Below are 16,997 nucleotides of genomic sequence, written 5' to 3' on the forward strand. Positions count from 1 at the left end.
CTCTCTCCCCATAGCCCTGTATCAATCCCAAACTAATCCCACTGCCCCGCTCTCTCCCCATAGCTCTGTATCAATTCCAAACTAATCCCACTGCCCCGCTCTCTCCCCATAGCCCTGTATCAATCCCAAACTAATCCCACTGCCCCACTCTCTCCCCATAGCCCTGTATCAATCCCAAACTAATCCCCACTACCTCGTTCCCTGACTCATCCTCTATTTCACATTTACATCCACGATCCCTTTAAAAATATATATTGCACTCTGGGTAAAACACAATTCTCCCCACCTCTCTTAATGATAATGTTAAACTCAATAAGCCTCCATTGCCGAGTCCTCAGCAGGAAGATTGGCAGTAGGCGTGCTGGGTGAAAAATGGCTTGGCAGAATCTTCTGGAAGGAATCAGTTTATCGTGGCCTTCCAGGAATGACGGAGCCTCAGCTGTTTGGGACAGCGACGAATCTGGGTGTCTTTGTCTGATAGTTCAGGTCGGATTCGAGGGCCAATGAGTATCTTCTGACTACCCTCCCCACCCCCCCCAGCTTCTCCAACCACCATTCGCTGGTGGTTACGAATGATAACAGGCAATACAAGTCTCCAGGCCAGGCAATTGGGTTGAAGCAATGCAAGGTGAGGTGAGGTTAGCCTGGTAATTGCAGCTTGAGCACCATTTACAAGTTTATCTGATCGTCAAATTGCCTGAACTCTCTTAGAATTCCTTTCATTAGGACTGCGGGTGTGTTGGATTGCTTCCATCTCTGCCTGGAGCATAAAGCAGGACTTGGGTTCAGGTGCGGTGACCCGTGTCGGATCAGAGATGTTAATGAGCGTATTTGCATACTTGCACAGTCAATTCAATTGGACACAGTGCGATTGACTGCGTACTTAAACGGCCCACAATCAATTAGCTCAAGTGACGGAGCCTTGCCCTATTGTGTGTGGCTAATGCTTTGTGTTTCTCCCATTTGCTTCAGCTTGCTGGCGAGCACTCCTGCCCGAACCACGGAGTTTTCTCCTCCCTCCCAAACTTTCTGACAAGATTTATTTCTTTCAAGGCAAGGGAAACGTGTTTTTTTCCCTCTCTCTGGCCCATTCGGCCAGTCCCGTGATGCTAGGCCCTGGTGGGACGTGTTCCTGGAGGTTTCGTCACATGACCTGCTCCCCCTCCCCCTCCCCCACACCCCCTCCTACACTCTCGCCATTGGTCACCAGACACGCCCATCATCATGGTGCCCCTCCTCCCATGGTCAATTAAAAAGATAAAAGGCATCACTGCCCAATTGAACGACAGCCGGCCAATCAGCCCTCTTTTTTGCGCCATCTCCAATATTGTCCTCCACTCAACCTCCTCCACTCAACTTCCCTCCTCCACTCACCCTCCCTCCACTCAACCTCCTCCGCTCAACCTCCTCCTGCACTCACCCTCCCTCCTCCTCCACTCATCCTCCTCCTCCATTCACCCTCCCTCCAATCATCCTCCTCCACTCAACCTCCTCCTCCACTCACCCTCCCTCCTCCTCCACTCAACCTCACTCCTCCACTCAACCTCCTCCTGCACTCACCCTCCCTCCTCCTCCACTCAACCTCACTCCTCCACTCAACCTCCTCCTGCACTCACCCTCCCTCCTCCATTCACCCTCCCTCCAATCATCCTCCTCCTCCGCTCCCCCTATCCCCCTCCCCCTCCCCCACACCCCCTCCTACACTCTCGCCATTGGTCACCAGACACGCCCATCATCGTGGTGCCCCTCCTCCCATGGTCAATTAAAAAGATAAAAGACATCACCGCCCAACTGAATGACAGCCGGCCAATCTCAATATTGTCCTAATGGAGAAACATATTCAAAAGAAAATAAAACAAAAGGAACTTTTTTGTATATCCTCCATGATGTTCCTCCTTGGTTTTTCCCCCTCTCCCCATAGTGTCCGAGAGGTTAATCTGCCATTCCTGGAGCCTCTGGGGAAATCCTGGAGACTCTGGGCAACCCCGCCTGGTGGAAAGTTGGCTTGTGCTTTGAGACTGGGCAGGAAAGTAGCTGTCCGGGGCTGACCAATGGCCACCATTTCCATTCGGGGCCTCAGTGCTGGGTCTCTGCAGAAGTCTTGCCATCGCCCCCGAGGAGATTGCTGGGCCCTGTCGATAGCGACAGCGCCGTCCGTAGCGCTCCCAACCTGGAGGCAGCTGTCGACCGGAACCTAAAGGGGCAACTCACGGTAAAGCACCAAGGGAGTCCAGCCACGGCGGAAGCAAGCTTCCGAAGCCCGTCGCTGACCCCAGCTGAACCCCTGAGAGGCGTCACCTCCTGGAGGCGCATTATTTGGCTCACTTTGAAGGTTTTCCAAGATCATTGCTAATGGCGGGGTTGGGGGTGTGGCAATTGTTGTCTGTTTTATAATGACGGGAAGATGATCCCACGCAACACACAATGTATTATTCCGCTGCTAATGTGCAGCCGCTTTAACAAGGTCCAGCTCTTTATCGCCATGTACTATGAGAATCGTTCTTAGACTTGAAGGGAGTCCAGTGCCGATTTACCAGAACGATCCCTGGACTGTAGGGTTAAACATCACAAGGAGAAATTTCACAAAATTTCCCTGTCATCTTGAAGGTTAAGGCATGACTTGATTGAAGGTTTCAAGATATTAAGGGGAACGGAGGGTAGATTTAGGGGAATTATTTCCGTTGATTGGGGAGTCTAGGATGAGGAGGCATAGCCCAAAAATTAGACGCAGACCTTCCAGGAGTGAAATGAGGAAACACTTCTCCACCTAGAGGAGGTTTGGGTTTGGGACTCACTTCCTGCAAATGGTAACTGATGCTCAATTAATGTTCAATTTAAATCAGGGATCGATATATTTTTGATTCAGGGGAGACGATGGTGTAGCGGCAATATCACGGGCTTATCAATCCAGGGGCCCAGGCAAATGCCCTGGGGGCAATGGGTCCAACCCCCACCCTGGCAGCTGGTGGAATTTAAGTTCAATGAGTAAAGATATAATGGCATGAGAAGTGGCACAGACTCGACACTTCCCGGGATAAAGGGCAGAATTTTGCCCTTGGCGGGCAGGGGCGGGCAGGAAGCCAACAGGCGCCCGCAATCGGGAGCGGACCACGGTTTCACGCTGGTGAGCTTTCCAGTGTGAAACACACAGGCGGGGCAGGGAGGTGGGTGGTGGGGGTGGGTGGTGGGGGTAGGTGGTCGGGGGGTGGGTGGTGGGTGGTCGGGGGGTGGGTGGTGGGTGGTAGGGGTGTGGGTGGTGGGTGGTCGGGTGGTGGGTGGTGGGTGGTCGGGGGGTGGGTGGTGGGGGTGGGTGGTCGGGGGGTGGGTGGTGGGGGTGGGTGGTGGGTGGTAGGGGGGTGGGTGGTGCTGGTGGGTGGTCGGTGGGTGGTGGGGTGGGTGGGTGGTGGGGGTGGGGGGTGGGTGGTCGGTGGGTGGTGGGGTGGGTGGGTGGTGGGGTTGGGGGGGTGGGTGGTGGGTGGTGGGGGGGTGGGTGGTGGGGGGGTGGGTGGTGGGTGGTGGGGGGGTGGGTGGTGGTGGTGGGTGGTGGGTGGTGGGGGTGGTGGGAGGAGGGTGAGCGGGCCGAGTGCAAACTTGGCGCATGCGGCGCGGGTGAGCGCTTGAAAACCTCCCTGAGGCACAGAGCTGCCTCGGGGTGATGGAGCGTTTTTAAAACAGAAAATAAAAACATCATGAAACACGTCCCCCTCGTGACACACGAGCAGGGACACGTTATTAATTAAATTTGAAAACTTTTATTTTATTTTCATTTGTTTTTTGGAAACCTCATCCCGCCCATGGATGAGGTTTCCAAAAAAAACGCAGAGGCCGCTTGGCCTTTTCACCTCTTGGCAGGGTAGATTCTGGGAGGATGTTCCGTTTTGTAAGGGAGACTGGAACTAAGAGACACAGTTTAAGAATATGAGGTCTTCCTTTTAAGACTGAGATGAGGAGAATTTTTTTTTCTCTCAGGGGGTCGTTAGTCTGTGGAATTCTCTCCCCCTAGAGAGCGGCGGAGGCTGGGTCATTGACTTTATTCAAGGCTGAGTTAGACAGATTTTTGATGGACAAGGGAGTCAAGGGTTATGGGGGTGCTGACGGGAAAGTAGAGTTGAGACTACAGCCAGATCAGCCATGGTCTTATTGAATAGTGGACCAGGTTCGAAGGCCCGATTAGCCTCCTCCTGCTCCTAAGCCCTATGTTCCTATGTTAGCCAAAGGTATTAAGGGATATGGAGAAAGGGCAGGTATATGGAGTTAGGTTGTAAATCAGCCAGGAACTCACTGAATATTGGAAGAGGCTTGAGGGGCCGAATGTCCACCTCCTGTTCTTATGTCCCTACCTTATTGCTGTAGATATCACAATATTATTCTTTAGAATATGACCGTATCGGCTTTTGAAAGAAATCACTGTATGTCACGGTGTTGACAGGACTAAATTCTATTGGTGTGCACGTCAGGTGGGACATCTTGTAGCAAGAATGGACTTTACTGCGGGTTAGAGTGAGCGAGGACTTAGTAACTATCCTCTCCCCGCTCTGAGCACACACAGCCCCCATCAGCTAACTCCACAGAATCCTGAGGGAGGCTATCACGGACATATTCCCCTTGCTTCCCCTTCCTCAAGGGCAGACACGACATTGGATGCACAGAAAGAAGAAACAAAGACAAGCACAATGGAGTTTAGTACATCTAGCCCTACAATGAGAGGGTAAGACAAGAAGGACACTCATGATAATGGCGGAGGAGAAGGAGGAGGGAGATGCCTGGGTGGGTGGACACAAAGAATACAATCGCCCCCATCGGGGCCAGTACTTACTTCCCCTTGCTTTGCGATTGAGAAACAGTGATGAAGGCTACATGTAGTGCCACTGACCCTCCATGCCCACATTCATGCCCATTCCACCCATTGGCCCTAGAAGGAAGATAAACAATCCAAGACCATGCCTAGGTATCACCAAAGTCAGAACACAAGACAGCAAGAAAATTTTAAAAATGGAATGCCCCTGGACATTAACTGGATCGAAGGGATATATTTTTGTTAAAAAAATGAAACCTGTGTGCGTTGAAAATGTTAATGAAATGGTCAAGCGCAAACAATAAAAAATCAAACGCATGTGATGTTTTTTACCCCCCCAATACTGCTGCTGGTGAGACAGGGCGGAGGGGGAGGGGAATGCTCAACGCTACTGCTGAAGGGGAGGGTCTGACCTTACCTGGAGGTCGAATGCCCATGTGCTGTTGGCCATCCATTACAAACCCTCCCATTGGTTGGCCGTCCGGGCTGTAGGGCGTCCCCTGGCCAACTGAAGAAAGAAGAGGAAAAGGCAATTCACTCACGTGTCTTAGGTTTGGATTCGAGGCGATGGTGTTGGGATAGTGAGCGCCTGCGCCCGCATTAATGGATGTCACAAGAACATACAACCATAAGAAATAGGAGCGGAAGGAGGCCATTCAGCCCCTCCAGACTGCCCTGCCATTCAGTCAGATCATGGCTGATCTCCTACTTCAACACCATTTTTCTACATTAGCTCCGTATCCCTTGATGTTCTTAATATGTAGAAATCTGTCGATCTCAGTCTTGAACATACTCAACAACTGAGCCTTCACAGCCCTCTGGGACAGAGAATTTCAAAGATTCGTCACCCTCTGAGTGAAGAAATTCCTCCTCATCTCAGTCCTAAATGACCTGCCCCTTACTCTGAGACTGTGTCCCTGGTTCTAGACTCACCAGCCAGGGGAATCATCCTATCCATATCTACCCTGTCGAGCCCTGTAAGAATTTTGTATGTTTGAATGAGATCACCTCTCATTCTTCTAATACCCAGAGAATACGGGTCCACTCTATTAACCTTTTCTCATAGGATAATCCCTCCATCCCAGGGATTAATTTAGTGAACTTTCATTGCACTCCCTTTATGGCAAATACATCTTTCCTTAGGTAAGGAGACCAAAACTGTACACAAGACTCCAGATGCAGTCTCACCATGTCAACATGGTTCATTAAAAACAAAAAAATACACATATATAAAACAAGAGAGGATGGGATTGGATTTTTTGAGGAGGTGGCTAGTTGTGTCGATGAGGGTAGTGCAGTTGATGTAGTCTACATGGACTCCTGTAAGGCTTTTGACAAGGTCCCGCAAGGGAGACTGGTCAAGAAGGTAAGAGCCCATGGGATCCAGGGCAATTTGGCAAATTGGATCCAAAATTGGCTTAGTGGCAGGAGGCAGAGGGTGATGGTCGAAGGTTATTTTTGCGATTGGAAGCCTGTGATGAGTGGTGTACCACAGGGATCGGCGCTGGGATCCTTGCTGTTTGTAGTGTACACTAGTGATTTCGACGTGAATATAGGAGGTATGATCAGTAAGTTTGCAGATGACACAAAAATTGGTGGTGTAAATAGTGAAGAGGAAAGCCTTAGATTACAGGACGATATAGATGAGCTGGTAAGATGGGCAGAGCAGTGGCAAATGGAATTTAATCCTGAGAAGTGTGAGGTGATGCATTTTGGGAGGACTAACACGGCCAGGGAATACGCAATGAATGGTAGGACCTTAGGAAGTACAGAGGATCATATGGACCTTGGTGTACACATCCATAGATCCCTAAAGGCAGCAGCACAGGTAGATAAGGTGGTTAAGAAGGCATATGGGATACTTGCCTTTATTAGCTGAGGCATAGAATATAAGAGCGGGGAGGTTATGGTGGAGCTGTATAAAACACTGGTTAGGCCACAGCTGGAGTAGTGTGTGTAGTTTTGGTCACCACACTATAGGAAGGATGTGATTGCACTGGAGAGGGTGCAGAGGAGATTCCCCAGGATGTTGCCTGGGCTGGAGCGTTTCAGCTATGAAGAGAGACTGGATAGTCTAGGGTTGTTTTCCCTAGAGCAGAGAAGGCTGATGGGGGACCTGACAGAGGTATACAAAATTATGAGGGGCAGAGATAGGGTAGATAGGAAGAAACTTTTCCCCTTAGTGGAGGTGTCAATAACCAGGGGTCACAGATTTAAGGTAAGGGGCAGGAGGTTTAGAGAGGATTTGAGGTGGTTGGAATCTGGAACACACTTCCTGAGGGGGTGGTAGAGGCAGAAACCCTCACAACATTTAAGAAGTATTTAGATGAGCACTTGAAATGTCATAGCATACAGGGCTACGGGCCAAGTGCTGGAAAATGGGATTAGAATAGATAGGTGCTTGATGGCCGGCACGGACACGATGGGCCAAAGGTCCTGTTTCTGTGCTGTATAACTCTATGACTAAGAGCCAGGGAAAAGAATCAAATGTATAAGTGTAGGCAAACCATTGACTGCACATTACATGGTAGGGTGGTGGAGAGCAGGAGTGCATTAGACTATTTCCCCACAGTCCATTCATTGGCTGTGAAAGTGAAGGTGTGGAAATGAAGATCGAGGTCAGAATGTAACGATCCCACCATGGCAGAGGCGGGGCCGTAAAAGGCGGTGAGCCATTCAAAAGCCCATTGGCTTTGGCGGGACCGTAAAATCCCGGCGGCGTAAAGTTCCGCCCAGTGATAGGATGCCGGCACATTCAATTGAGACAACCAATTGACAATAAGGAGATGCCAACTCATCCCTACTGGGACATCTACATACTCTGCTGATTTCCGTGGAATTTCTGACACCCACTCGCTCACCAGGCACTGCAGCACTCCCTCGGTATTGCACCAGGGTGTCAGCCCAGATTTAGACACTCAAGTGGGATAGGACTTTGAACCAAAAGCCTTCAGGCTCAGGAGCAAGAGTGCTCCTGCCGAATCATGCTAGGTGCTTATTTGCGTACCAGGTGAACAAGGAGTGTTCACTAAACCTTAAATAAAAACAGAAAATGCTGGAAAAACTCAGCAGGTCTGGCAGCATCTGTGGAGAGAGAAACGGAGTTAACGTTTTAGTCTGAATGACTCTCCTTCAGAGCTAAAGAGAAGTAGAAATGTGACAAAATTTATACTGTTTAAGGGGGGGGTGGTGGAGTAAAATCAGAAACAGAAGATTCATTCAATTTGATTGATCCACTATTAAGTGTGCGATGTGCTTTCTGACATTGAACGTACAGAAAAGACCTAAAGCTGAGAGATGCCATGGTCTAAGTGTAGGTTTTTAGCAAAGAGAATGGCGGAATACTCTTTCTGACAGGATGTTTGGTTTCCAGGGGACAAAATGATGAGCTTTCAGTGCCACCAGGACTGAGGTCAGACATGAATAATAAATCTGAGCCTAGTCAGAATGACTCAGTTATCACCCAAGCTGGTGCAACCCAGCAAAAAAAAATAATACCGCACTACCTCATCGATGAGCCCTCTCTGAATGAGTATTAATATTACAAATTTTGCCCTCAATACACTTGATGGAGAGCAGCCCAAATTAATAAGTGTAGGAGTCTCTTAATTCTCCTCTGATAGAACCTGGGAGTGGTACGGTGATAGACGTGGGTTCCTTGGGGTTCCTCTCTCGCCCTTACTGTACTGGTAAAAGCAGGCAGACTTTATGATGCCAATATATAGGTTGGGAGGGCTTCCCAATTTCATTGGCATGGGACATTGCGTGTTGACAAACACCACTTATGGGTTGTTCTCAAGGTGCCATTTGTTGCAATGTACCTTTATGGGATTGCAGCATACCATCACTAAAAGGGAAGTGTGTCATGCGATCCAGTCTTAGTTTCGCTTTTGTTTTTGAGCAGAGAACACACACACACATACACACGCACAGCTCTGCCGCTGATGCCTTCAAGCTTTCAATCCACGTATATCTGTTGCCATGTCCCTCGTTTAAATAAATGAACCCACCAAACGTGTTTACACAACCCCGGATGAGTGGTTGGTGCCTTCATATTATTGTAACAACACGACACAACTGCAGCCCCTTTTCAGGAGGCAACGCTTGCTTACAGTAAATTAGCAAAATAGATATCAGACCTGTTCGATTTGATTGGTCAATCATTGGCTGCACAATACGACGTCTTGCGTTAATGAACCTAAATCAAAAAGACAGTGGTTATCTGAGTGAACATGCTAATATAACACATCGCTTAAATACAGCACCGTTGCGATACAATGGTAATTTTCTGCAAGCAGGGCTGTCAAGGCTACTAGTTGGCTACCATGGCTGCCATTTTGAAGTGTTCGGCTGTGCTTAGTTGGGGAGTCCAGAAGCATACAACAAACATAGAACTACATAGGAGTTATAAGGCGGAAATACACCTTTTGGCCCAACTGGGTCTATGTCCCTCTTTATGCTCCACATGAATGTCCTTCCACTCTGTCATAATAATAATCGATTGCGGTAGTGGGCTCCAGTATTAGATACTATACAGTACTCTATACTAGATATGGGGTCACCTGACCTGGGGGTTGAAGGTCAGATAGCACATGTATACAGTAACTGAACATCAAGACAGGTGCCAACATGTGCTATCTGACCTTCAACCCCCAGGTCAGGTGACTCCAAATCTAGTATAGAGTACCGTATAGTATCTCATTCTGAAGTCCACTACCACAATCAGCTATTATCATGACACACTCTACCTTAGCTAAACCCATCAGCATCTCCTCTTTCCCTCTCATGTGCTACCTAACCTCCCCTTAAATACGCCTTTACTTTACCAAAGTGCCTGCTAAAATTTAGATGAATATTTTATTGCGGATCAGAGCTGTTAATGTTTGACATGAAGCTGGGTTTAAAAATACGCTCTCTAATTTCAACAGAAAATGCTGGAAAAACTCAGCAGGTCTGGCAGCGTCCGTGGAGAGAGAGAAACAGAGCGAGCGTTTCGACTCCTATCTATCTCTTCTTCGGAACTGCGGTTCTGAAGAAGCCATTTTGGACCCGAAATGTTCACTCTGTTTTCACAGGTGCTGCGTTTATCTCCGGCGCTTTCTGTTTTTAATTTCAGCACCCGCAGCATTTTGCTTTTAATATAATTTCAACGTGTGGGTTGAAGTCGCTGGTCAAGGTTTTCGGGAGGAGAGTGGGGTGAAATTCAAGACAAGGCCCCTCGGTTTGGACTCTCATTCGAGGGGAGAGCATGCAGAATAGCTGGCCTAGGAGTGGATCCTCTGTCGAAGATCCCATCTTGGAGCTTCTACTCATTTATATCTCTGGAATGTTAATCGTCCAACAGAGAAGGTATAAGGAAGGGGTTCAACCAACGATCTGCATTTCAACCTGTACGTGCTCCATATACATTGAAGCCCTTACCTAACAAAACAAATCGATCAATCTCAGCCCAAAAATGTCAATTACCCTTCCCGCGCTCCCCTGTTAGGCCCCCCAGCCTCCACCCACCCCACCCCCTCAACCCCAACACTGTTCCACTATCCTTTGAGTGAAGAAACACTTGCTGATCTTGTTCCTGACAGTAATTGAAAGGCTATGGGAAACAGTGGCACAGTGGCACTGCTAGTAATCCAGAGGCCCTCAGACTAATGATCTGGCGACACGGGTTCAAATCCAACCAGGGCAGCTGGTGGAACTTGAATTCAATTAGTAATGTTAATTAACAAGCCAGGAATTGAGGGCTGGTCTCAGTAATGGTGACTCACCCGATTCATGTAAAAACCCCAGCTTGGTCTCTAATGTCCTTTAGGGAAGGAAACTTGCCATCTTCACCCGGTCTGGCCTACATGTGGCTCCAGACCCACAGCAATGTGGTTGACTCTTAACTGCCCCTCTGAAATGGCCTAGCAAGCCACTCAGTTCAAAGGCAGTTAGGGATGGGCAACAAATACTGGCCTTGCCAGCGACACCCACATCCCATGAAAGAATAAAGATAAAATAGGCCCCATCTTTCTGGATTCCCATAGTATTTACAGAACAGAGGCAGCCTAACAGACACATAGCCATGTTTATGTTCCTCCCACGCTACTCCATTCATCCCCATCAACATATCCTTTTATTCCTATCCAATCCAGTTAGCATTTTAATTGATTCCCAATTAGACTACCCCTCAGCCTGCTAAATACAAGCCAAGTGACTTTCGTCGACAAGGGGGTTGAGGGTTATGGGGGACAGGCTGGACATTGGAGTTAAGGCCACAATCAGATCAGCCACGATCTTACTGAACAGCAGAGGAGGCTCAAGGGGCTGAATGGCCTACTCCTGCTCCTATTTCTCCTCTTAAAAAAGTCAATCCAACCTGTCCCCATGATCTTCTAACCCAGGCATTAGCCTGGTGAAATCGTGCGTCACCCCCTCCAATATATCGTCCCTGAGATGTGGAATCAGAAAACATGCACTAACATGTAGACATTAGTTTCTAAAGGTACTTGACAGGGGAAAGAGAGTCAGGCCTACCATACTGCCCATGTGATACAGAATACTGTTTCCCGCAGCCCTAGTGCCAAGGAACAGACACTCTGTATTAAATATAATATCTCAGATAGATATCCGGCTGTAATTCAATCAGGATCTGATCACCAGCCCAACCGAGAGATTAAATTACAGCCTCCAATTCCCTGACGGCTTTTTTGTTATTGTTTATGAGCTGAACCATGTAGTCACCTAATTGACGTGTCTCCGAGAGGAAAGCAGGGAACGAGGGTAAAAAGAGGTCCCCTAGCTCGTTCAGCTTGCCTGTCCCGACGGAGGCTGTCGGATTGTTTTTGTTTAATCAGTTCCACCCCCAGCTTTAATCTCCAGAGGAAGGTTAATGAAGACAAGTGGAGCGTTCAAGGAGACGGGATCTCTGACTGACTCCAGGAGGGTGAGGCGGTGCGAGTTGGAGCTTTCCAGATTTTCCTTCCCCCCCCCCTACCCCTCCCCCATAGACTGACCCGCCTGGTTCCTCAACTCCCTCTGGGGATCAAGTAGCTCTTGTCCAGAATGCGCTGGGGATTTGATACCTGACGATGTACAGGGCACCGTGGTGGCGTTTGACAAGGCCGGACTGACTATCGGGGCCTTTGGCTGTTTGTCTTTATTTGAACTCCTTTCCGCGGTGAAGGACGGTTAGTTGAGTAAACAGGATGAGAAGGATTATTTTCTTTTACCAGCCAATTTAAGCCTAGGATTCAGAAGATTGACATGGCCGGGTTACCCCACTGATAACAGTCAGGTCACCCTTTAGCGTATTAAAGATACAAGTCCTGCCACGGATTTCCCAATCGCACCCAACGCTCTCCCAAAGTGAAAGGAATTTTACTGATATAGCTGCTTCAGGGCAACTTTAAGCGTTTTGCAGCTGATTATACACTTCTTTGTGGTCACTGCTGTGATTCAGGGAACATAGCAGCCAATTTGCACACAGCAAGCTCCCTCAAACAGCAATCAGATAGTGGCCCACAGCTTCCGCACTCCCCAGCCTCAGATTTGGGGGGGGTACCCCAAAGATGCGCTGGGGAATCCCTCTGGCAAGTTCCCAGGTAAGGGTATGCACGCCAATTGCCCAGGAGTGCACACTTCCTCTGGACAACTGCGCTGGGCTAGGAACCATCCGAAAATGTGATTTAAATCCCAAATTTCGGATGGTTCCACTGGGATTATATAATTGCAACCCAGAAAAAGTTAGAAGAATTAAAACCTCTTCTAACTTATGAGTAACTATTGTACAGACCCAGACCGACCCCATGGGACTCCCCTACACTCCCCCATGACCTCCGAAACCCCCCGAAATCTGACTCCCACCCACCCCCTCCGGACCTCGGACCTCACCCCCCACGAACCCACTAGACCTCAGACCTCCCCACGACCCCCCCCTCCAGACATCAACCAACCTCCACACCCGATCTCGGGCCCCTGGCCCAACCTCACACACCCCCATGACCCCCCCTGGACCTGGGAACACCCCACCGGACCCCGCCCCTGACCTCGCATCCCCCAGCCCCTTGACCATCCTGAACCTTGGACCCCCCAACCCCCTCTACCCATAAAACCCCCAACGCCCCCTCCAGCCCCCAACCCCCGTCATCCCCATGGGCTTCCGCTGCCAAACTCCCGATCTCACCCCCCACAGGCCGTGCCTCCGATCGACCCCCCTGACTGCCCCCAGACACCCCCAACCCCCAAATCCTACGCACTTACCTGAGACACTTACCTTCCCCTGGCCTGTCGACTCTCACCTGGCCCTTTAAACTTACCAACTTGATGGCAGCAGGCGCTGTAAAGAAAGGGGGCCTGGTCTCCTTGAATACGCTAGATCCAGGCTTCACTGGGGCCTGCGGGCAGGCTTTCGATGCAGGCCCCAAGCAGCTCCGGAGAACGGAAGGGGCCACGTCATTTTCAAGACAGCAGCTAAGCAGGTATTTCTTTCTTCAGATTCCTGAGGGCTGGCACTGTCTAGTGCCTGTCCGAGGTTATGGCCCAAAGTGAGGGGTCAATATTGGCCGGGTCACCAGGAGAAGCTCCCTGCTCTTTGAAACAATGGAACAAGGGCACTTTATGTCCACCCGAGAGGACAGAGGGGGCCTGAGTCTAACGTCTCAGCGCCTCCAACAGTGCAGCACTCCCTCAGGACCGCCCTGAAGCATCAGTCTCGAGCATGCGCTCAGGGGTTGCTGATGTGGGGCTTTGGAACCACAACCTTTGGACCCAGATGTTGCGGCTTTGACCCGCTGAGCGCGCCTTCTGGCAAAGAGTTACATGTGTGGTCAGGGGCTTGAGGGAAAGCGTCAAGTTGAAGCTGCCAACAGGGCTCAACAAGCGGGAGGCCCAGTGTGCCAACGCTCGAACACCTCTGCAGCGGGGAAAGGCCGTGTCCTCGGAGACTCGGGTCAGTCAAACGGCGAGACAAACATTCCAGCCAAGGCCGCTGGTTTCGTAAAGCGCCAGAGCTGGTTCCTGAAACGTCTCCTTTGTCTCGTTCGCCCACACCGCCCCCCCACCACCCCCCACCCCCTTGCACCCCTCCTCTCTCTCCAGGATGTTGCTGAAGGGGATGCGGACGGACTGAAAAAAAAAACATCCAGCTTTATCCTGATCAGAGTTGGCTGAAAGCACTTCTGACAGGCTGAGAAAGGTTTGCCAGTGATCCATCACGCAGCCCGAGTCCCGCACTCAGCTCACAAAGAGCAGAACCAGCCTCGTCGCTTTAATGATTTTTTTTTTCCAAATCAATTGTGTAGCTGCAAAGCCCCAGGCCCCAGCAAAGAGCTGGAAAGTAGTTCTATTTTACTAACTGTTGTGCCTGACCTGCTTGTCGTCTCTCTGGACTTCCAGTCGATGTATTCTTTGAGATTTTTTCCCTCCACCCCCCCCGCCCCATTTTTCAGGAAAATCGCTGAAGAAAAATGTTCGTTTTACAATATTTTTCTCCCTCTCCTTCTCCCCGCCAGGGGGCTGAGGTGAAGCCTGAATGGAAAACTCCATTGGTCTTCCCACTCTTTGGCCCATGCGTGTGCTTTTATGTTTCCCTCACACCCCCCATCCCATCCCATCTTTGGGAAAGAGGGTGGTGCCAAACGGGGAGGGGGTGGTGGAGGGTCAGTTTTAACTCCTTCGCCCTGCCCGGTTTTCCTTTCCGCCAACGGGTAATGAGACCACCCGCGGGGTTTGAAGCAGCCGCCCGACTCACTGTCACCAGCCTTCTGGCCTGGCGATGAGGTGGGGGGGGCTACATTTCCCATTGTAATGGGGGCTGGATCCCCGGCACTCAGAGTCGGCTCTCGTTCCTGAGGTGGGGAGCGCCCTCGGGAGAGTGGGCTTCCCACCATCAGAGCGGGATTCTCGCGCTCGGCCTTCTCTCTCGGTCAACAGGGCGATGGGGCCTAGTCGCTCGTCTTTGTCAACTCCGGGCGCTGGAGACCCACTTCAGCGGGGGGGGGGAGGATTTTCCCCCTCTTCGGGCGGGGCGGGGCGAGGCCGGGCGCGGTGGGAGGGCCCGGGAGCATAAGACCCATAAGACATAGGAGCGGAAATTAGGCCATTCGGCCCGTCGAGTCTGCCCCGCCATTCAATCACGGCGGATAAGTTTCTCGACCCCCATTCTCCCGCCTTCTGCCCGTAACCTTTGACCCCCCTTACCAATCAAGAAGCCGCGCATCATCAGTCCGCCGCCGCCCGCAATCGGACCCCTGCGGTTGACCGGCGTGAATCAGGCGCCGAAATGCTCAGCGCCGCCTGGGTCGGGGGAGGGGGTGCGGGGGGTGGGAGGAGAGCAAGTGTGGAAGTCAGCGCAGGGTCTGCTCAGTGAAAACTCCCTGAAGGCACAGAGCTAAAGATTTAGGACATTAAAAGTAAAGATTTTAAAATTGAGGTAAACATATCCCCTCATGTGACAGAGTCACATGAGGGGATATGTTTACCTCAATTTTAAAATCCTTATTTTTGACCCTGTCACATGAGCAGGGACACGTTGAGGAGATTTAAACGCTTTAATTTTATTCTTAATTAACATCGGAAACCTCACCCCCGCCCGTGGATGAGGTTTCCTCAAAAATCCATAGGCCTCTTGGCCTTTTCGCCCCCTCCCTCTCCCTCCCCCAACCGTAAGGGTCGGACGGGGCAGGGGAAGTTTCAATCCAATTAATCGATTAATGGGCTTAACTGCCCCTCTTAATTGTCGGCGGCAGTGCTGCCAACTCCCGCGCGCGCCCGCCCGCCGACCGAAACACCGCGCGCTATTTCGCGGGCGCGCGCCCGGACCGCCCAGCTGTAAACCCAGCCCCGGGTGAAGGGGGATCCACTCCGGGTGCACACGAGCTACCGAACCCGTGGGAAACCAATGGGGAGTTCAGCCTGAATCTGGCTCAGGAGCCTCGCTCTGCCTCTCTCCAGTGTCCCAGTCTGAGCCCTGCTCCTGATTCAGGCTGCGTTTACACTATCGAAGGGGGTCGGTGGTGTGACCTGGCCCCCTGTTTACAGGCGCTACGCTCCCTTGGTGTGAACTGTTTGCTAAGAGACGCCAGTAAATCTATGGGTAACTCCCTCATAATTCAGTGGCAATTATCTGGTGCGGAATATTGTCTAATCTAACGTTCGGGCCTGTGTGAAGGCCCTTGAGAATTTTGTGTCCAACATACCTTTTTAAACAACTGATCCTCCTCATCGACTGGAAAATCTCCGAATGTTCATCAAATCACCAGTTAAACATGAGGAGGAAGGCCCTTGGGCCCATCTAACCCACCTACTTGCAAGGCCCCCCCACATCCCCCATCGCCACACCCAATTGTTTCCCAAGTGACTCCTGTCCCTATCACCCTACCCAGAATTCAATCCAAGCGCCGGTCACTCTTTGCGTGAAGGATCCTGAAATTCCTGATCCATCTCCTAGTTTTTGGCACTTACGTGTTTGATGAACAGATTGCCTAGATTAGGCCTCTTACATAGAGTTACACTGGATTTACAGCTCAGAAGCAGGCCATTCGGCCCAACTAGTCCATGCCTATATTTGTGGTCCGCATGAGCCTCCTCCCGCCCTCCACCATCTCACCCTATCAGCATCACCCTCCATTCCTTTCTCCCTCACCCAGCTTCCATTGAAATGCCGCTCACCTCGGATTCAATCGAGGCCTTCAAAGGAGAATCTGAAGAGAAAAGGTTTGCAGGGCTACAAGGAAAAGGGGGGAGGTGGTGGCATTGTCACTGGACGGGTATTCCAGGGACCCAGGGTAATTCCCTGGGGACCCAGGATCAAATCCCACCCTGGCAGAAAAATTCTGGAATTAAAGGTCCACTGATTGTTGTTGTAAAAATCCTTTGCATCCTCCTGTCAGCCAACAATTAAGGAATATGGAACCAAGACAGGAAAGAGAGAGTTAAAATACTGATCCGATTGAGGGGCAGAAGAGGTTTGAGGGGCTGAAGGGCCTCCCCCCATCCCTATTGAGCCTGCATTCCCTACCCCTATTTAGAGTGGGTCTTTCTGCTCACTAACATTTACTGTTTACAGACCTGATACAAGATGATGCTGGCTTGACATTGATGGAGCTCGAGGCTCCAAACTCTCTCTCTCTCTCTCTCTCTTTCTATAGTCTATCCCCTCTGCCATTTTTGAAATGTTGTTTTCTCCTCCCTCACCCCAGCAGTGCCTTCCGCAACGATTTGA

General features: G+C 50.5%; 1 protein-coding gene across 9 annotated transcripts in view; it reads right to left on the reverse strand.

The window, feature by feature from the left end:
- The window catches only part of LOC144671454 (homeobox protein Meis1-like), a 464,290-nt gene that overhangs the window by 3,130 nt on the left and 444,163 nt on the right, over positions 1-16,997 (reverse strand). For 6 of the 9 annotated variants that reach the window (XM_078533369.1, XM_078533371.1, XM_078533373.1 and 3 more), the window contains exons 10-11: positions 8,935-8,993; positions 5,214-5,303 (exon numbers count right to left, since the gene is read on the reverse strand). In XM_078533369.1, coding sequence (XP_078389495.1) covers positions 5,214-5,303; positions 8,935-8,993 — 149 coding nt within the window. Of the gene's footprint in view, positions 1-4,816; positions 4,913-5,213; positions 5,304-8,934; positions 8,994-16,997 lie in introns of all 9 variants that reach the window. The other 3 variants (XM_078533377.1, XM_078533378.1, XM_078533376.1) reach the window with 2 other exon arrangements.

This window comes from Cetorhinus maximus, chromosome 32, assembly GCF_964194155.1.
Source record: "Cetorhinus maximus chromosome 32, sCetMax3.hap1.1, whole genome shotgun sequence".
NCBI classification, from domain to species: domain Eukaryota; kingdom Metazoa; phylum Chordata; class Chondrichthyes; order Lamniformes; family Cetorhinidae; genus Cetorhinus; species Cetorhinus maximus.